We start from the raw sequence: 21735 nt of genomic DNA, 5'->3' as shown, positions 1-21735 counted from the left end.
ATTCCCACGTTTCATCAGGGCTCACTGCGCTCAGACAGGGCCACCTCTGACACGGAGGTCGAGGAGACACAGACTGGGCATTCCCACGTTTCATCAGGACTCACTGCGCTCAGACAGGGCCACCTCTGACACGGAGGTCGAGGAGACACAGACTGGGCATTCCCACGTTTCATCAGGACTCACTGCGCTCAGACAGGGCCACCTCTGACACGGAGGTCGAGGAGACACAGACTGGGCATTCCCACGTTTCATCAGGACTCACTGCGCTCAGACAGGGCCACCTCTGACACGGAGGTCGAGGAGACACAGACTGGGCATTCCCACGTTTCATCAGGACTCACTGCGCTCAGACAGGGCCACCTCTGACACGGAGGTCGAGGAGACACAGACTGGGCATTCCCACGTTTCATCAGGACTCACTGCACTCAGACAGGGCCACCTCTGACACGGAGGTCAAGGAGACACAGACTGGGCATTCCCACGTTTCATCAGGACTCACTGCGCTCAGACAGGGCCACCTCTGACACGGAGGTCAGGGAGACAGAGACTGGGCATTCCCACGTTTCATCAGGACTCACTGCGCTCAGACAGGGCCACCTCTGACACGGAGGTCAGGGAGACAGAGACTGGGCATTCCCACGTTTCATCAGGGCTCACTGTGCTCAGGGCCACCTCTGACACGGAGGTCGAGGAGACACAGACTGGGCATTCCCACGTTTCATCAGGACTCACTGCGCTCAGACAGGGCCACCTCTGACACGGAGGTCGAGGAGACACAGACTGGGCATTCCCACGTTTCATCAGGACTCACTGCACTCAGACAGGGCCACCTCTGACACGGAGGTCAAGGAGACTTTCATATGAGTCTCCTGTGAAACAATTTCTATCTTATTCTCACAAACCTATAGCTTTGAAATTTCTCTGTGCTTTTTATCGACCATAAAAGATAACTTTTCTGCTTAAGAGCATTACCTTTTTTTTCTCAGTGTTTTTCAGTTTGGTTGAGACGAAGTTTATAAATCTATCAAGGCCAGGACCCCATTGTTCTTCCTTGGGGAACTTTTGAAACTATTGACTGAAACTGATTATAACTGTATCCAATCTGCAGAAGGAATGAATCTGAATGACCGCAGCACCAGTTTCTTTATTTTATTTATTTATTTTTTTGTGGAGACAGAGTCTCACTTTAAGGCCCTCGGTAGAGTGCCGTCGCATCACGCAGCTCACAGCAACCTCCAACTCCTGGGCTTACGCGATTCTCTTGCCTCAGCCTCCCGAGCAGCTGGGACTACAGGCACCTGCCACAACGCCCGGCTATTTTTTTGTTGCAGTTTGGCTGGGGCCGGGTTTGAACCCGCCACCCTCGGCATATGGGGCGGTGCCCTACCCACTGAACCACAGCAGCACCAATTCTTTGTGTCAACTAGACCTTCATTTAGTTAATTGTAGCCTTAGAGGTGAGGATCTGCTTATAACCACTCTCAGGCTAATGTGCTGTACCCTGAGTCTGTACACACTAAAGAGATTAGCTTCTCAGTAACATGAATAAGATCAAATAAACTGCATACTCTTAATTTGGACTTTACATTTTGCAATAATGTTGGTTAGCATAGAGTAGTGGTTCTCAAAGTATAATCCCCAAACCAGCAGTATCTACACTGCCTAAAACCTGTTAGACTTACAGGTTTTTGAGCCCCCTCCCAGACGTTCAGGGAAACCCAGGGGGCTGAGGCTCAGGAGACGCTGGTACCTGCTGAGTTTGAAGGACAAACACAGAGCATCTTAAATGACTATACGTAGGAATGTTTTTCTCTTATAGACAAGTGAACTCGTGTGTATTTCTCAAGTTGTTTGTTGGCTGGTGATGACCCCAGCCATTTTAAAACACTAACTGGGCCCAAGAGAATTCATTATCCTCTATTTACCTTTGACGGTATTCCCCACTGCAAACTTTGCATTACTCATTCATTAAGGAAAACAGGGTCTGTGACAAGTAAGGCTGCTTTTGGTGTATTTGAGTATAATAAGAAACTTGGTGTGATATATTTTAGGTACACTGTGTTAGTGAAGGATTTTAGTTTTCAATATCTTCTGGGAAAAAGAAACTATTATTAGAAATAATGTTGTCTTAAATGATTATATTTGATTATTTAAAATTTGATATACAAAAAGTGTGGTATAGTTAGAAAGGCATGACTCTGGAGTCCATTTGTGAAAATTTTTAAAACCGTCTTTGAACTTTGTTTCTACCTCTGAAGACGGAAGTGAAATTCAACATCATTTTGTGAAAATTAAACAACATATGAAAAGTATTTTATCAATAGTAATCATTATAGAAGTGTTAGTACATTTTTTTGTTTTTGCAGTTTTGGCCAGGGCTGGGTTTGAACGCACCACCTCCGGGGCTGGCATCCTGCTCCTTTGAGCCACAGGCATCGCCCAGTGTTAGTACATTTTTATAATCAGCAATATTTTGTTCAGATTTCTTTAATCAGCAATATTTTGTTCAGATTTCTTTAATTCTAATCCTAATTGGTTTCATACCTAAAATTGATAGTTTATAGATTTTAGCAGGTTAATTATGTGTTTTATCATTTCTATAAATGAGTAAAGGGAATATTGGATGGAAAAATTAAAATCCAGCATCATACGGGCCTGCTTTAGGGCAGCATCAGACTGTTTCATAGTATTGTGTGAAATTAATTGTAACTTCTTTCTTTAATTTTTAGACATAAATCAATACATGCTCATCCTAACAAAAGAAAGTTAATTTCCTCTGTTCCCATTTTATTCCCACCTTGCTTGGTGTGAACTCTTCCACACGCATACCCTTCCAAAGGCATGCTCCGTGTTCTCATGAATGTATGAAAATATGTGAACAGCCAGCCAGTTTGTGTCAGTAAGTGAGGTAGGCAGGCCATGGGAGGTCAGCTGTAGACCCACAAAAGCAGTAAGAAATAGAAAATAGATGTTTGAAATGGTGGTGTGTTGTTAAATTCCTGACTAGTAATTAGTAGATCCTTGTATGCTGATGTGGTCCCTCTTGGAGCTTAAGAATTTGAAAAGCGGGGGGTTCACGTTCCCTGCTCTTCTGCCCTGGTGGGCTCCTCACTCATCACACTTGATAAAACTACCAAATGCCGTATTGCTCTGAGGAACTAGAGAGGTGGTGGGAGCTGTGTCCACCTGCGTCTCCCAGATTTAGTGTCTATCTTTGCAAACCTCACTGCCTATTAGGTAGTGAACCAAAGCGAAATTTAAACTGTCTCCAAGTTGTTCTCTCAACCTTTGAATGCAAATCACTCATTCTCATTTTTCCCTCCTTCAGTTAAAAGTTCAGTCATTCTATTCGTATTTTTCTGTCGTTTGCTTTTTCCCCAATAATTTATAATACATAATAGTCATCAGTCCAGGTCAATGAATAGAGGTATTTTTTTGAAGATCTTACTTCATCGCCCAGGCTGGGGTATAGTGGTGCCATCATAGTTTACTGCAGCCTTGAACTCCAGCACTCAAGTGATCCTCCTGCCTCAGCCTCCTGAAAAGGGGGGATTATAGGTGTGTTCCACCAGACCTGGCCAATTACTATTATTTTTTTGTAAAGGCTGGTCTTGAACTCCTGTCTCGAACAGTTCTTCCCACCTTGGCCTTACAAAGTGCTGAGATTATAGGCATGAGCCACTGCACCCAGCCAAAATATGGCTTTTTTTTTCTTTTTTTTTGCAGTTTTTGGCCCAGGGCTGGGTTTGAACCCGCCACCTCTGGCATATGGGGCCATGCCCTACTCCTTTGAGTCACAGGCACTGCCCCCAAAATATGGCATTTTTAATAGTCATAGATATTCCATAATGTAGATATTTACACTGTGATTAATTATTGTTCAATTGAAGAACTTTCAGATTTTCAGGATTTTTACTGTTTTTTTTTCCTACCAAGAAAAGCTACAATGTATATTTTTGTATATATGTCTATGATTATACAAGGGCAGCCTGGGAAGTATCCAGCATGTAATATGACATACAGTATTAACAATGGCTGGATACTTTCCAGACAGTCCTCATAGGTCAGGACTACCTGAGGCGTGTTTACTGTGTCCATTGTTATGTGTACTTTTTATTTGAATAGATGTTGTCAGATTTCTTTGAGAAAACGTAACGGTTCATACTTCCATGGCCAGGAGGTTTATTTCTCCACACCCTCATCAGCACCGAATGTAATTATGCATTTTAATTTTTATCAGTTGAATGAATAAAACCAGGATCTTCATGATAACTTTAATTTGAAACCCTCTGGTGACTACTGAGGTTGAAGGTCCTTGTGTATTTATTGGCCCTTTGAATTTCCTCTTCTGAAAATTGTTTATTCATATTCTTTGCTCAGTTTTATTGGGCTGTTTTTTAATACAAATTTGTGTGAATACTTTGTATATTAGGAATACTGAAAATTTACCACAATTGCGCTGTGGGTTGCAATTGTCTCTTAATTTTATGACGTTGCTATCGAAGATAGATATCAAGGATAGACGATTGATATCTTGTTAAATTACTTCTCTTGTGTTTTATAACTTTTCTGTTACTTCAGAAAGTTTTGCCAAACAATAATAATAATGTTATTCTAAATTTTCTTTAGTAATTTTACTATATATATGCAAATATATATATAAATTTAATTTTTACATTTGAGTATTTCATCTAGTTAGTTTATTTTTTAATGTGGTATAAAGTAGAAATTTAGTTCTGTTAAATTTCAAGATGGATGATCACATATACATGTATATTCCAGAGTTATTAATTTAAAAAATTACCATTTTCCCACTAAATTGAAATTCCATTTTTGCCATATATTATATTCCCATTTGAATGTGGATCTACTTCTGGGTCTTTTGCATCCAATTGCCATATCACAAATTATCACAACACCAATTTATTAGTACATAGTTTTATAGATCAGAAATGCAGGCACAGTGACTGGGGACTTGGTTTACGTTCTCAAAGGCTAAAATTAGGGTGTCAGTCAGGGTGATTTTTCACAGGCAGCTCTGGGGAAGCTCCATTTCCAGCCTCATTTCAGTTTTGATTCAGTTCCTTGCGGTTGTAAGACTGAGGTCTTCATTTTCCTTGTTGGCCATCAAAGCTGCTCTGAGCTCTTGGAGGCTGCTGATATCCATTTTGGGGGGGCTTCATTTAATTTGCAAAATTCTCATTGATTTTTTACATTCTCATTCTCAATACCTGTAAGTGAAATTGGTCTATAATTTTCTTATGACAGTTATAAACATGTTTATGTATCTATTTTGGTACATATTGATATTTACATAATATGCTGGTGATTGGTGACAAATGATTACTTGCAATGCAATTTTTTTTTCTGCCATATAGTTGCCTTGCTGCAAAATTGTGTTGTAAGTTGAGTGTGTATAGCACATGGTTTTTGTTAATCCCATACTCAATCTCTCTCTCCTGGTGTTTGTATTTATTAAGAATCTTTGTTTAGGACCTGTCATCATATTAATAAACATTTAAATTATAGGAAAAATCCTGATGCCAATGAATTAAAGCAAAGTGTTCGTTGAAAGGCATTCTAACTGTGAATGTCCAGGCAGTGTTGGCTGCAAGTTGTCAAGCTCAGCCTAGGAATATGTAGACTTTTAAAAATAATTTTTAGGTTGTAACTTGGTTATAGCTTTCATGTGAAGGTCCTAAGCTGGTTTCATAGTAGGGGTGAATACATTGGCTATTGTTTCTTCCATTCTTGAGACCCTTTACTGAGAAGAATATGTTCCAGCTCCATCCATGTAAACATGAAAGAGGTAAAGTCTCCATCTTTCTTCAAGGCTGCATAGTATTCCATGGTGTACATATACCACAATTTGTTAATTAAGAACAGGGGGAAGGGGGAAAGCGTGGGGAGGGAGGGGGGAGAGGGATAGAGGGAGGGGGATTGAAAGGATCACACCTGTGGTGTGATCACCCTTGTACATGTGAGCCTTGGCAAATGTGGAATGTAAATGTCTTGGCAAAGTAAGTAAGAAAATGCCAGGAGGGCTATGTCAACTAATGAGATGAAAATGTGTCAAATATTCTATGAACCAAGTGTATGGTGCCCCATTGATCATAGCTGATGTACACAGCTATGATTTAATAAAAAAAATAAAATAAAAAATAATTTTTGTGGTGCTTTTCCCTCATTAATCAGCAGTGGAGTTTATCATCATTCCAATGTTCATACAGTAGTAGTTTGCTCTTAACCTAAAAATGAATTTGGTAATGAAGATTTTAATAAGATATAAGTAAATAAGGTTTTTTTTTTTCCTTTTTCAGTGAAATATTATCTATCTTTAGGAATAGAGATCACTTAAAATATTTAGTATTTAGTTCTAAACATTCTTTCTGGTTGTAAGTGGTGATCATCACTTAACTTTAAGCACTGGTTGTTTGTGTGTGTTAAAAGGTTTTTTTCCTTGATTCTCAAGACGAGGTTCCAATTACTGGCACAGTATCCAGGCAAAAAAAGAACAGGATCATTTAGTTTTATCAGCAGAAAACTACAAGTCAGCTTTTTGAGGCATAGACTAATCTTAGAATTATGAATGATGTTCCTAAAAAACTCTAAAAACTCTCTGCATTGAGAGAGTTTTATGCTTCTTTTATGCTTTTGTCTCCTAAGTTGCTGGACTTACTCCTGGGAAGGGTTGAGAAGGGCGTGTTGCTATCCTCAGCTGGTTAGTTGCCTGACAACCTCTCTAGTTAAATGAAGAGCAGAGTTTCTAAACCCGAGTTGTGACCAGGTAGTAGAATGTGAGGCAGAGAGGCAGAGTTTAAGAAATTAAACATAGGGTGGTGCCTGTGGCTCAAAGGAGTAGGGTGCCGGCCCCATATGCTGGAGGTGGCGGGTTCAAGCCCAGCCCTGGCCAAACACTGCAAAAAATAAAATAAAATAATAAAATTCTTAAAAAAAAAAAAGAAGAAATTAAACATAGATGAGTAATTAGGTATAATTATTAGGATCAGTACTGTGCACCCAAATTCTCAAATGATACTTAAGAATAAATATAGTCGCTGAGAGAAGTTTCCAACAGTAGTTAATTACAGAAAATTACAACAGTAGTTAACCCTTACTTTGCACTAACTATGGGTGATACATTGTTCTAAGGCAGTGGTTCTCAAGCTTCCTAATTCCACAACCCTTTAATACAGTTCCTCATGTTGTGGTGACCCTCAGCCATAAAATTATTTTCGTTGCTACTTCATAACTGTCATGTGCTACTGTTATGAATCGTAATGTAAATATCTGATATGCAGGATGTATTTTCATTGTGACAAAGGGGTCGTGACCCACAGGTTGGGAACCGCTGTTCTAAGGGCTTTATATACATTAATCACTTTATCCTCACAATACCCCTTTGAGTAGTTTTAGCTGAGGAATGGAGGCGCCAGGAATTGATGTTGGCATCTGAATTTGTCACCACTATACTGCTCAGTTGTCTACTAGAAGACAAAACAAGGCTTTTCTGAAAGTGTCTTTCAAGCCTGGAGAAGTGAGTTCTTCCAGTTTATAAAGGCAGCATAATAAAATCACAAGCTAAATATGAATACTTCTGTTTTCTCAAACTTGGATCTCATGCTCTTATTTCTAATGGAAGGAAAGTCAGGCTGAGCCACGAACAAGGAAAAGGAGTGTTTTTGTTTCCTTTTCTGTCTCTTTTCTATAAAGTTCAGTGATCAGCAGACATTTTTGATCATCTAACTTTGGCCAAGCACTAGACAGACACATGAAGAGGAATTAGATACATTCCTTGACTTTGAAGAGCAAAGCCACCTGCAACCCACCGTGGTAAGTGCAGGGCCTGAGTCTCGCTCAGGATTGTAATGGGAGCAGAGCAGAGTCCCTTACACGTCTGCTGTGAGGACTCTTCAGTCTCACTCCCTCCAAAGTCAAGTAAAATAGTCTAGAGTAGTGGTTTTCAACCTCTTTTATCTCACAGCACACTTGAACCTACAGTTAAATTTCCACGGCACACTTAAATTATGTTGATTTAAAAAAAAAGTGAAAAAAAGGAATATATTCACTGTGTTTGAACTTCTTTCAAAAATAGTTTATGATCTCTAAAAATTTTTGCAACGCTCCTAAGATCCTCTCATGGCACACCAGTGTCCCATGGCACTGTGATTGAAAATGACTGTTCCAGAGAATGAATGGGGGCTGGTGTGGTAAGTGGATGATAAGGTTTACCAGCCCTCTGGGAAAATAGGGCACCATTTGCAAATGTGCAGAGTTTACACTGTGCTTTGCAACCTCCCTGTTAAGTCACTGGGATAATAATTAGATTACATGTTTGTGGACTTCATTCTAGATGCTTTGGATCAGAATCTTCAAGGAAGAGGCCTAGAGATTGTGATTAATAGGGGCCCCAGGTGCTGCTTAGCTGGGGAGTTTGGGCAACACAGGTTGTTCATGGACATTGTTGAAATGAGTTTTGGAGAGCATGGTTGAAGGTCATTTGATGTCTTTCTGAGTGTTTGATTTTCTATTTGCATTCTACTTAATGACAGTTGCTTCTCAGCTACCAACAGGTGCACTGCACTTAAACGTGGACAGCTTTCTTTAAACTGTGTTTGGACCTAAGCCCAATATACAGGGTTCCCAACCTTGACTTATTGAAACACTCAAGGAGGAAAGTGGGGAGCAGAATGAACATCTACTGTTTGTTCCTTCCGTTAAAACGGGTGAACTGAACTGCAAAATGCAGGGTTAGAGTCAAGAGCCATAGTGAAAAGGTTCTGACATTTGTTACGAGGTGAAAACTTATGCCGGAATTCTGTTTTTCTTTCAATAGAAACTGATTATCAACATTTTATATGAATTTGTTTCTGTTTTTAAATGTTGGGTTTGTGTATATATCTGTGTGTGTGTGTGTGTGTGTGTGTAAATTAAAACCATGTTTTTGCTGACACCATCACCAGAATTTTATCATTGGGTAGAATTTTGGTTAAGGGCTACTGGTTTGTGAAATCTACATTAAGTCAGCTCCAATCATAACCTTAAGATATGATTCTTGATTCTTGATGAAATAGGACTTATTCCAATTTGCTTTTCTTTCATATCTTAAAGAAACTTTGCCAAATATGCTCATAAAATGTTATTAATAACAGAGATTTCTCTAAATATCAACATACTTTTAACTTTGCTGGGGTAGACGAGAAAGAATGAAAGGGATTTTCTCTGGCCGTGGTGGGAAACGTGACACCCTCCCCTCTGCCTTCTTGTCCACTGTTTTCTTTCAGTGATTTTCTACCATAATAAGATTCTATTTCCTTCTCTTTTTCTCATCTTTCATTTCCAAAGGTTGAAAATGTTTTCTATTTATTTGTCTTACAAAAAAATCTGCTGGAATAAAACAACTTGAAAGATCTTTATAGAGAGATTTTACTTTAGTTCTCTTTAGAACAAATATCTTCTCTAGCAAAGGCCTTCTGTGTATAACATTGTTAACTGAGGGAGGAAGGGTTATAGAGGGAAATTTTGTTTTCAAATTTTAAAAATTTAATTGACAAAAATTATATATATTATCTTTGTGGCAAATAGTGTGATGTTTTGATACATGGATGCAATGTGGAATGGCTAAATTAAAACGGACAAATGCATTGCCTTACATTTTTTGTGGTGAAAACTTAACAATTTTCAAGTGTGCAATTGAATATTGCTATTAACTATTGCCACCGTGATACACCATAGATCTCTTGAATGTATTTCTCCTGTCTGGTTGAAATTTTGTGCTCTGTTGGAGTTTATTTTCTGCATCTATCACTTTCACTTTCAATTTGGCGTAGAGCCACAGGCAATCAGTGTCTTTCTAAAGTACATGAAGCAACGCATTAGTGGACCTTGAAACTAGTTCAGTGCATCCTGACTGGTATTATATGAGAGAGAAGGAAGAAAATCCTTACATGCGGGGAAGCGGTAAGGGTAAGAACTGTTTTGTAGAATTTCTGTGTCAGTTACATGTGTCTGGGTAGATTCTAGGTCGCCTCATAGAACGTATTTCTCACTGGATGGCAGGTAACACATTTTGCAAGCCTCTAAGCTGCAGTGACTAAGTAGGTCTTTGCACATTCCTACTCGATACAAAGGGGTTAAAATTTTAAACTGGAAATTTGAAAGGGTCCTCATTGTATGTTAAGTACCTCTCACCCTGGTCTTTTCTCCTGAGTCCTCCAGGATGATTTTTTAGGAGAGGGGCCGAGCTAAAGGCAAAGAGAGTCACTACAGGATGATGAGCTGACCTGACTTGGAGGGTGGGAGGCAGACTTTCCTGGGCTTGGGAGGGGCTGCGAGGGCCGGCAGCCAGCACCAGTTCTCTTTTCACTAAAACTCCTTGGGAATGATCAGGAGGAAGGGGGAAGGCAGTATGAAAATCAATAGAGCACCCAGCTAGAGACAGGCAGAGCCACAGAGGGAAGAGGACCTACAAGTCCTCTGGCAAGGAAATGTTTTCCAAGGAGTTGTTTCTGAGGAACTGAGTGACTTGGGGAAAGACCGTGCTCTTGACTGGTGTGCGGATCCTCCGCGGCCAGTAAGTACGTCTGCTAGTATGAGTGACGGGTCAGGCCTGCCACACTTTACCAGAAGTTAACACTTAAGCCATGGTTTCATATTTGTTTACTTATTCCTGTATTGGCATTCTCAAAAAATTGTATTCTGAAACTTTAAAAGCTTATATTTAAAAATTCTAAAAGTGGAATTCAGATGGTTGTATGAGACGTGGACACTAGGCGGATTCACGTTCTTAGGTGGTAGTAGTAACAATTTCATTTCAAATGAAAACTTGCCTTTTCTAGTTTCCAGAAACAAATCAAATGATGCTGATTTCAACTCTTTAAAAAAAATATTACATCCATCATAACGGTCACCGCATGTGCATGGTGTGAAATGTGTGAGAAGTCCTGAGTCCTTAGTTCAGCATTTTCTATTGTTAGTGCTTTACTCACAAAGCACTGATTTTATGTCCTTATTCTGGATAAGATTGGTGGATCTGTTATAAACTACTGTTAATAACTCAAGCTGTCATTATGAGTTATAGGTTATAAGGAATACTCTATTTCACATGGCTTAGCGAAGTTAAAATCAAGCTTTTCCAGAGGTAGGCTTTTTAAAAATTATATTTAAAGGCTGGGTGCGGTGGCTTATGCCTGTAATCCTAGCACTCTGGAAGTCTGAGGCAAGTGGACTTCTTGAGCCTAGGAGTTTGAGACCAACCTGAGCAAAAGCAAGATCATGTCTCTACTAAAACTAAAAAAAAAAAAAAAAAAAAAAAAATAGCATTTTTTTAGAGGGCATTGTGACAGGCACCTCTAGTCCCAGCTATTTGGGAGGCTGAGGCAAGAGGATCACTTGAGCCCAAGAATTTGAGGTTGCTGTGAGCTGTGATGCCACAGCGCTCTACTGAGGGTAACAAAGTGAAATTCTGTCACCAAAAAAATAAAAATAAAAAAGTTATATCTGGGCGGCGCCTGTGGCTCAAGGAGTAGGGTGCCAGTCCCATATGCCGGAGGTGGTGGGTTCAAACCCAGCCCTGGCCAAAAAATCACAAAAAAAAAAAAAAAAGTTATATCTAAAAAGACAGTGTTATTTTGACCAATCTTTATAATAAATATAAATAACTTTATTTATTTGTATAAAGTTAAGGCATACAAGCGCTATTTTATCATAAGGATGATTGTGTAGTGGTAAAGATTGGGCTTTCCAAGGTAACCCAAATAGCATACATTGTATTATTTAAGTAATTCCTCATCTCTCATTCCCCCAACCCACCCTTCTAAGTCTACAAGGGCTATTATCCCACACTCTTTAGAAGTCAGATTCCAAAGGACAGAGATCTAATAGGGACAAAACTTTTTTTCTTATTCTCACCATTCGTATAAAACTGATGATTGACTTTACGGATATTTTCTACTATTGGTAACAAAATCCCCATCTATTTGGGGTCCAATGTCCAGGCATAAATCCATACACTGACAAGCTTTTGTATTCTTCCCTTTAAAATGACTTTTTGCCCTTTATTTATTTTTATTAGACTGTTTTACACACATACACTTTTAAAATATCTTTTGTATTTTTAGAAGATTATTTGTGATTCAACTTATTTTTTGTAATTGCAGTGATAAAGTGATCTTTTTATTTGAGACAGAGCCTCAAGCTGTTACCCTGGGTAGAGCGCCATGACATCACAGCTCACAGCAACCTCCAACTCCTGGGCTCAAGCGATTCTCCTGCCTCCACCTCCCAAGTAGCTGGGACTATAGGTGCCTGCCACAACACCTGGCTATTTTTTGGTTGCAACTGTCATTGTTGTTTGGTGGGACCAGGCCAGCTCAGGTGTATGTGGCTGGCACCTTAGCTACTTGAGCCACAGGCACTGAGCCAAGTGATCTTAATAACTCTAATCTCTTGGCTTGATTAAGGACCAATGTACAGTAACAGGTGTGCTAACAAGAATGGATTATTAAAAATATTGATCCATGAGAATTACTAGAAAGCAATTGGATCAAATCTTCCTGTGCTGCTTGGAAATGAGTTGTGATTTCAGATTTATCAAAAGTAGAAACAATTTTATGTACCTAGGAAGAAACTTTTTTTTTTTTTTTTGAGACAGAGTCTCAAACTGTTGCCTTGGGTAGAGAGTTGTGGCGTCACAGCTCACAGCAACCTCCAACTTGGGCTCAAGCAATTCTCTTGCCTCAGTTTTTCTACTTTTAGTAGAGTCGGGGTCTCACTTTTGCTCAGGTCTTGAACTGGTGAGCTCAAGCAATCCCGACAGTCCCCCCCACACACACGCACACCTCGGCCTCCCAGAGTGCTGGGATTACAGGAACGAGCCACTGCGCCCAGACAGGAAAAAACTATTAATTGCTGATTAGTATTAAACTTTACAGAAAATAATCAAGATTTATTATAAACATAGAATAAAGCTTAGAAGGAAGCAAGCTTAAATCATTTATCCAGACTGTTTCAGTGCCTTCAATGCTATTTTGCCTCACGTTTATATATTTACCTGCCTGTTCCCTCAGCTCAACGCTGAACTTCTAAAGAATGGGATCCAGCTCTGTATTCCTAGCCTAGGGTAGCATCTAGCATATGACCCAACTTTTCTTCAAGTCAAGTCTGTGGACACCTGACTTAGGAATTTTGTTAACTATTCGATCAGGACTCACCCCAAGATTTACCAAATGAGATCTCCAGAGGTGAACTGCAACCCAGTGTGATAAGTAAATGTGTGCACACACTTGTGACCTGCGTGTTACCTGCCAGGCAGAGTTTTATTGGGCATCTATAAGTGCTAGGTTCTCTGGATACAAAGATAAATGAGGCACATTATCAGGTAACAGCTGAACCTGTTGAGTCAGAAAGATTTACTTTTAATCAGCCTCAGCTACTCACTAGCCCTATGAATGTCAGCAAGGTACTTTACCTCTCTAAGCTTATTTCCTCTTTTGTAAAACAGAAATAATGTCCACACCATAGGGTTGATATTAATTATGTTGATATTAAATAAGATAATGTACACAAAGAGTTCATAAAGTGCTTGGAATATAGTGTGCTCTTAATAAATGTTCCCTTTGCTTCCTTTTTTGTTTTTTGTTAACAAGCTCACATTCCAGGGGCTAATTTCTTGGAAAACTTAGAAGTAAGGAAACTAAGAGATTATGTATCAGTTAAATTTCATGTTGCAACAAAGTGCCACAAAACTTGGTGATGTGATATTTACTGAGTTATAATACGGTGGGTCGGCAATTTGGGCTAAGGTCAGTTGGGACAGTTTATCTCTTTCCTCGTTTGTCTCATCTGGGCACACGCCCCTGTTAGTGGCCAGCTGGCAGTCAGTGGTCTCATCCACATAGTGGCAGAGACTATTCCGGTAAGTGGATCACTGGGGACTAGCGGCTACAGGGCTCCCAAGAGCAGTGAGCAAGCGGGCTCCAAGGAGAAAGCGCTTTTCATGCCTCTGCTCACGTCATGTTTGTGAGTGTTTATTGGCCAAAACAAAGCACAAGGCCAAGCCCAGATTCAACCAGTAGAGAAAGATTCCACCTGTTGATAGGCAAAGGGTTATGCATGCAGAGATGGGGAGAATTTGTGGCCGTTTTTATATTTTGCACAGAATGGATTTTCTCGATGGCTTCCTCTCTATCAGGCTTTCTGCTGGGTGATTTTATATGTTATTCTTTTAATCTCTGTGACAATTTACTAACAAGCATTGCATTATTACCCTTACAAAGGCAATGAAACAGATGATCAGAGAAGTGAAGAGGCTTACACACATTAAGCCCAAAGTGTTTGCTTTGAGTTTTGAAGCGGCTGTTAGGTGCTGTCTTTCGTTGCTTACATGATCAGAAGAGGCAGAAGATGAATGCTTTATTTAAAAAAAGATTTGGTTACAACAGAGGTCCGAAAACTAGTTTTCATTTCTCACCAGTGGTTCAACATTGGGTCCTGTATTTGGTATAGAAAAAAAGTTTAAATTTCACTATGTTGCAGACTTTCCAGAAACTGACGGGAAGTGTGTTGTTTGTTGATTGTTTTTTGCCAGATCATCTACTCCACCTTGATCTCACTGTGTTCTGGACATGACCGACCCTCTTCAATGGGCCAGATATCACTGGCGGCATCTTACGGGTCCTACGACCAGGGATGACGAGGAGAGGCCCTACAGCTACTTCTCACTGCTTGCCTGTGGGGGCAAGTCCTCGCAGACCCCCAAACTGGCAGGAAGGCACCGGATTGTTGTTCCCCACCTTCGGCCCTTCAAGGATGAGTATGAGAAGTTCTCTGGAGCCTACGTGAATAACCGAATACGAACCACAAAGTACACACTTTTGAATTTTGTGCCGAGAAATTTATTTGAACAATTTCACAGGTACTTTTATTTTAGAAGTTAAAACAAAGAACAACGTAGACTTCTCATTGTCATTCCAGTTGATATGTAAAACTTTTTATTTTCATGACACTGTATGTGACTGAAGCTTAAGGCCTGTGGCATCATCCTTGACCATTCTAGAGTCTGTTGTGAACAGACGGTGACTGTACTTTAGGATTGGTGTGATGCTTTCTCTTTACCAGAAAAGATATTATTATTCTCATGCTAAATTCAGAAACAAGTTGTGATTCAGTCCGTGCCATTTCAATGACAGTAGTAGCCCAGGGCTATGGCCTTGGGGCTTCTCATTCTGGCTTGGGTGCTCTCACCATTCAACAACACTGCTTTTTATTTTCAGATTCTCCTTACTTGGTAATATGGGGAAAGAGAGCTCCAAAGCAATGCAGAAGTGACCTGCTCTTAGGTGACACATGACATAATTCAACTTACTGTCATTTATTGACCCTCTCCTATGAGTTTAGGCTCTGAAGGAAATTCAGTAAGTGCTGCTCTTTTCCTAATGGAGTTTTCAGTTGAGCCAAAGATGTGTATACAATCAACAGAAAGACACAGTGAGTGTGTGATGAATGCTAGAAAGTGCTATCAAAGCTGCCACGCGGCTCAGGCCTGTGATCCCAGCACTCTGGGAGGCCAAAGCAGTGGATCGCTTGAGTTCAGGAGTTCAAGACCAGCCTGAGCAAGAATGAGGCCTGTGAGACCCCATGTCTACTAAAAATGAAAATCTGAGGCAAGAGGATCACTTGAACCCAAGAGTTTGAGGTTGCTGTGAGCTGTGACTCCAAGGTACTCTCACAAGGGTGACAAAGTAAAACTCTGTCTCAAAATAAATAAATAAAGTGCTATCAAGGGAAGGGAAGTCTCAAAAATATAAATAATAACACTAACTGGAGCAATAGAAAGGGCAGTGGCATTTGAGTTAAATGTGGAGCTGGGTGATGAGATTTTCAAGGCAGAGGTGAGGCCAAAAGCATATTTTGTGAAGGGCTCTTCTACAACTTGAATTTTACCTTGGAAGTGAGAATAATGTAATCTAAAAATTTGTACCCTCATATTAATTTGAATTTTAAAAACAATCCCAAAGCCTGTTTCAGGTGGAGGAAGAAGTGTGAGTGAAGCCTGAAGGCAGCAGCATAGGAGACCAGCTTGACACTTGGGATGTCCCCTCTGAGGCCCACGCGGTGTCTGGGGAGCCGCAGGACATAAAGTCAGGCAAAGGGGTCCAGCTCACCAGAGGGGTCTTATGTCAGGACAGTGGGTTGAGACCCACAACTTCAGGCTGCAGGCACGATTCTGAACAGAGGAATGGCATGAGACTGTCGGTGCTTCCCTGTGAAGGATGGTTAAGTAGCTGGAAGTGCTGAGAGGCATTTACAGAGATGTGTGTGACCTGGTGCGTTGTAATGGGGACCCGGATTGGGAATAATGTGGGAATGAAGAGAAGGATAACCTGTCATAGAGAGCGTGAATTTAATGTGAGGAATACATAAAGGGAGTTAATGATGTAAGCATGCTGAGCTGTGATGATCAGAAGGGTTAAGGGGAAAGGGTTAAGGGTTAAGAGTGTAAGGGAGCTTGTCTAGAAGGCTGTTTTGTTTTTGTCTGTGTTGCGTTTGAGACTAATGTGAATCTGGAGGTTCTCAACATTCATTGTTCATTCCACATATATTCAGTCCATCATTCTATGTGTGCATTTACCGAGTAGAGGCTACGCTTAAAGTACAGCTGTAGACTTGGTGAATCAGTGACTTTGGTGCTTTGGGTGTTTCTCCCTTTTCTGGAGTCTGCAGTCCAGTGCACTGGTGGAATAAGAAAGAATCTGATGCTTGAGCAGGGTTCGGAGCTAGAGCTGTAGGTTTGGATGGGGGTCCACGTGCAAATAATTGAAGCCGTAGAAATAAAGTAAAAGGAATTGGAGGTGAGGAAGAAGGAAGTGTAGTGTTTTTCGAGAAATTTTATTATTAATGGGAAAATATGTAGTAAAAGTTCAAGGGCCTATGCAAGATTGAGATTTTGTCTTTTCTTTTAGGGAAGAGGGTATCTTGAACTTGCCTTGTGGCTAAAAAGAAGGAACCTATGGAGAAGTATTTGAATATGTAAAATAGAAGAGTGGAAGGAGCTTCTGAAGACATTGGTTCTGAATAGCATAAGAAAAGGGGCAGACAGATTAGTCTAAAAAGGGAAACACAAGGCTTATCTCCTTATTTGGGGCCTTAGTTGAATGTAACATTGGACACAGAAAAGGATAGAGCAGTGATTTTCAAACTGGTGTTCTGTGGCACAGTGGTGTGCCATGGGAGGACCTTAGGTGTGCAGAGAAAAAATTTAAAAATCATCAATTAAATTATTGTCAAAAGAAGAGCAAAGCACGGTAAGTATATTCCCTTTTCTACTGTTTTTTTTTTTATCAACATAATTTAAGTGTGCTTTAGAGGTTCAAGGATGCTATGAGATAAAAAAGGTTGAGAAACACTGGACTAGAGGGTTGATTTGGGGTTTTTATTGTTTATTTTTATAACACATTAGCTCTGATTTTTTTCTAAATTTTCCTGAACTTTTAAAAGAAAAGACTATTTCTTATCATGATTTTTGTCAGGTATAATATAGCTGGACTATCCCATTGCAATAGTATGATTATATATTTAATACACAGTATCTCATATTTCTTAAAGTCTGACACTGGCCAGATGCCAAGGGGGAAATCAGTAGTTCATTCAGATTGTTATATTTTGCTACTTCTCCATTCTGCAGCATACAAAATCAAGTAATAGACACTTACAGGAAAACACAGTAAGGTAGGATGTTTTGCTTCTGACTCATCTCTGAAGCGACTCGCTGACACCCCCTATCCTGTGTTTGGTTGCAGAGCTGCCAATCTGTATTTCCTGTTCCTAGTTGTCCTGAACTGGGTGCCTTTGGTGGAAGCCTTCCAAAAGGAAATTACCATGCTGCCCCTGGTGGTGGTCCTTACAATTATTGCAATTAAAGATGGCTTGGAAGATTATCGAAAATACAAAATCGACAAACAGATTAACAATTTAGTAACTAAAGTTTATAGCGGGTAAGTAGATTGGGAACTTTGCTGTAGTCTACACTCGTATCATTTAGAAACGTGAAGAATATTACTTTTTTTTTTCTTAGATGTTACCAGGACTCTATTCGTATTGTTGATTTTTGTTATTGTTGTTGTTAGTATTATTGTTTTCAAATAATATTTCTGAAAGTCCTATAGTAGCCAGGCACGGTGGCTCACACCTGTAATCCTAACACGTTGGGAGGCCAAGGCGGGTGGATATTCTGAGCTCAGAAGTTCAAGACCAGCCTAAGCAAGAGAGATACCTGTCTCTAAAAAATAGCCGGGCTTTTCCCAGCTACTGCGGAAGCTGATGCAAGAGCATCACTTGAGCCCAAGAATTTGAGGTTGCTGTGAGCTATGATACCATGGCACTCAACCCCAGGGCACAGAGTGAGATTCTATCTCAAAAAAAAAAAAAAAAAAAAAAAAGTCCTACAGTGAATTCAATTCATGTGTCAGAGGAAAACAAAACTGAATAAGCCATTGTCAACCCAGGATTTGACAAAGTAAAAGCTTCTATAGCTCCTGTATAAGTAGAATCAGAAAAAATTAAACTTTCTACCATAGGAAGGGAAGCAATTTTAATCCTAGTATTAAAAACAGGATGGGATATGAAAAATAGGAATGAATAGTAATGGTTGTAGAAAACAAGTCGGGATAATGAAAGAAGACAGGAGCTATCTATGATGGGAAAGAACTGTGAAAAATGGAGAAGAGTGTTCTTTTTTGTACACAAAACCAGAGGCACCCCGATGCAGCGACAGAGAGTGTTAGTGAAAGAAGTCTTCTCAGGGCCACAATTTGCTGTGCTGGAGACTTACATTTCCAGTATTTATGAAGTGGAAAGTCTGTGTCGCCAAGAATAAACTCAATTCAGGTGAGTTTTGAACGTAGCGTACATTATCAATGTAAGCAGCTCCTGGGTTTTAATGCTTAGATGTAAGTTAATTCTTAGTAAACAGTATGGACAAGTTAACTTGTCTTCAGTCTTCTGTGAGCCAAAGAGGAAAAGGTTAGGGAGGATTTCTCTGAAGGAGTGATATTTGGTCTGAAATCTGTAGATTCTGAATTTTGTTCATTATTGGAATTCTTCAGTGGCTTTCTCAACATTTGTTTTAAAAGTCTATTAAGAAAACAGGGGAAAGGACATTTTTTCCTCCTTTTTGAGATGATGTGAGATTTGAATAATAGTATAAATCTATGGTTTTCATTTTAAATTCATAGAATACTTTGTCACAACAGTTTTTATCAATATGTGAGTGCTTATTATATCTTAGGGATAGAGAGGCAAAATGTTGGTATAGCCTCTATCCTCAAAAAAAAAACCTATAAGAAGTAGTATTTTACAATGGTTATATGACAAAGACCAGATTTTGACCAATTTTAAGATTACTCAGCCAATGCCAAATTTAGCAAAAAATGCTTAGTATACATATATATGTTTTAATATAAATTCCTATATATAAATAATCACTGAGTTTTAGTGCTAGTTTAGAGTTGGTAATGTGTGTTCATTTACTTTTCTAAGTTGTTCTAATTAAAATCCTGATTTTCCCACTTAGTAACTGCGTAGCCTTGGGGAAATTGCTTAGCAAATACTTAAGTTTCCTCCTTTATTATAAATATAATATTCTAAAAAAAACTTACTGCATTGCACCAAGTCTTTTCAAAGTGCTAAGTAAAAGCCATTATGATTATTGTAGGTTAATGATGACTATTAGCTAAAGTTTGTCACACCATCAAGCCATTTAATCAACACTTAAGAACTCTTTTCTAATATTGTTCCTTTTAAAAAATATTAAAATTGCCTAATGGAAGAGCTGGAATAGCATTTCTCAGGAGTTTTTATAGATATAGTCCAGCTCTATTTTAGGTGATTTTCAGATAAAGAGGAAATGCAATGTTACTGTCAATTGTGTAAGGTCTGGTCTACGATATCGCCTTGTGATTGTATTTTATAATAGATTCAGCTAGCTTTATGTCTTTTTATATATATTCCATGTAATTTTCTTTTCATTTGGTGTTGTAGAAGAAAAAATGCTTGTGTTCCCCTCCCCAAAAAATTGTTTTTGGAACAATTATTATATGGATATAAAGAAGTAAAAACAGGATGTAAAACTAGGCCTTGTTGATTTAAATATGCTAACTTAAATTCCCATCAAATACAAAGAAATCTGCTTAGAAAACAAATTATTTCTCAGCAAATTTAGGATAAAAGTATAGAGCTATCAAATTTAGCAAGTGTTTGGAAGAAGCATATTAACATTTCTATGCAGATAATTTGGTTTTTATTAGGACTAAATGGTCTTTTAAAGGCACTTAATTTTCTATGGGAAAGTATCATTTGCAACAACAAAACTAGTTTAGAAATTAATCATTTAAACTCTGTTATGCCCCAATTACATCAGAATGAACTATTAAAGAAAACCTGACTTTCTTAAGATTGCCTTTAAATTAGGAGCCATTTGTAAGGTTTTATAGGTTTGTTTCAAGGTAATAAGAAGTGTCTTAAAAATAAGACTATTAATCTTTCGGCAAATTTCAGTGCTTACTATGTTGAAGACACTAAGAGATTTAGAGATTTAAATAAAAAAATAGATACAATGTCTGCCCTCAAGGAATGTATAATACTTTCTGATCTTTAAAAGTAACCATGTTTGTTGACATTAAGAGTTTCAAAATACTAAGCTGGGTGCAGTGGCTCGTGCCTATAATCCCAGTACTCTGGGAGGCCAAGGCAGGTGGATTGCCTGAGCTCAGGAGTTCGAGACCAGCCTGAGCAACAACAAGACCCCATCTCTAAAATAAATAGCTGGGCATTGTGGTGGGCTCCTGTAGTCCACGCTAATTGGGAGGCTGAGGCAAGAGGATTACTTGAGCCTAAGTGTGTGAGGTTGCTGCAAGCTATGACACCACGACATTCCACCAAGGGCAGCCAAGTCAGACTCTGTCTCAAAAAAAAAATAAAATAAAATACTAGCTAATGTTAACATTTTAGAATTATCTCATAAATGCATATAATTTTTTGATTCTTAGAATGGGACCAAATATTGGTGGCCTTCTAAGATAACCTTACATGTGACATTTTACCAAGTGGTAGTTGTTTAAACTTAACTTTGTGTGTGTGTGTGTGTGTGTCATTACATAAAGATTTTAATGTGGTGTTTTACTTGTACTTCACTTCAATAAGCATTTGTTAATTAACATACAAACTTTTAGATGCACAAGAATTCTTTATAAGCACTAAGTAGAATCATTAGTAGAAATAAGAATATATTATGATCTCTACAAATTATTTCAATATAATTACTGTATATGAATTTAAAATAAATTTTTTTAAATTTTTTTATTGTTAAATCATAGCTGTGTACATTAGTGCAATCAAGGGGTACAATGTGCTGGTTTCATATACAATCTGAAATATTCTCATCAAACTGTCCAACGTAGCTTTCATGGCATTTTCTTAGTTATTGTATGTAGACATTTGTATTCTGCCTTTAGTAAGTTTCACCTGTACCCATTCTAAGACGCACCGTAGGTGTGGTCCCACCCATTGCCTTCCCTTCACCCTAACCTCCCCATTCCCTTCCCCTTCCTTGGCCCTTTCCCCATATTTTGTGCTATAGTTGGGTTCTAGCCTTCATGTGAAAGCTATAAATTAGCTTCATAGTAGGGCTGAGTACATTGGATACTTTTTCTTCCATTCCTGAAATACTTTGCTAAGAAG

The 21735-nt window shown here is 39.0% G+C and overlaps 1 protein-coding gene across 5 annotated transcripts in view; it reads left to right on the top strand.

The window, feature by feature from the left end:
• ATP10D (ATPase phospholipid transporting 10D (putative)) overlaps nucleotides 1-21735 on the top strand; it is a 120669-nt gene that overhangs the window by 18664 nt on the left and 80270 nt on the right. For 4 of the 5 annotated variants that reach the window (XM_053578122.1, XM_053578124.1, XM_053578121.1 and 1 more), the window contains 2 exons: nucleotides 14588-14914; nucleotides 17799-17993. In XM_053578122.1, coding sequence (XP_053434097.1) covers nucleotides 14625-14914; nucleotides 17799-17993 — 485 coding nt within the window. In that variant the 5' untranslated portion in view covers nucleotides 14588-14624. Of the gene's footprint in view, nucleotides 1-9846; nucleotides 9967-14587; nucleotides 14915-17798; nucleotides 17994-21735 lie in introns of those variants that run through there. The other variant, XM_053578123.1, reaches the window with a different exon arrangement.

The sequence above is a fragment of the Nycticebus coucang genome, chromosome 23 (assembly GCF_027406575.1).
Source record: "Nycticebus coucang isolate mNycCou1 chromosome 23, mNycCou1.pri, whole genome shotgun sequence".
NCBI classification, from domain to species: domain Eukaryota; kingdom Metazoa; phylum Chordata; class Mammalia; order Primates; family Lorisidae; genus Nycticebus; species Nycticebus coucang.
Note: the sequence above shows the minus strand (reverse complement) of the source record. Positions and strands in the feature narration are given on the sequence as shown.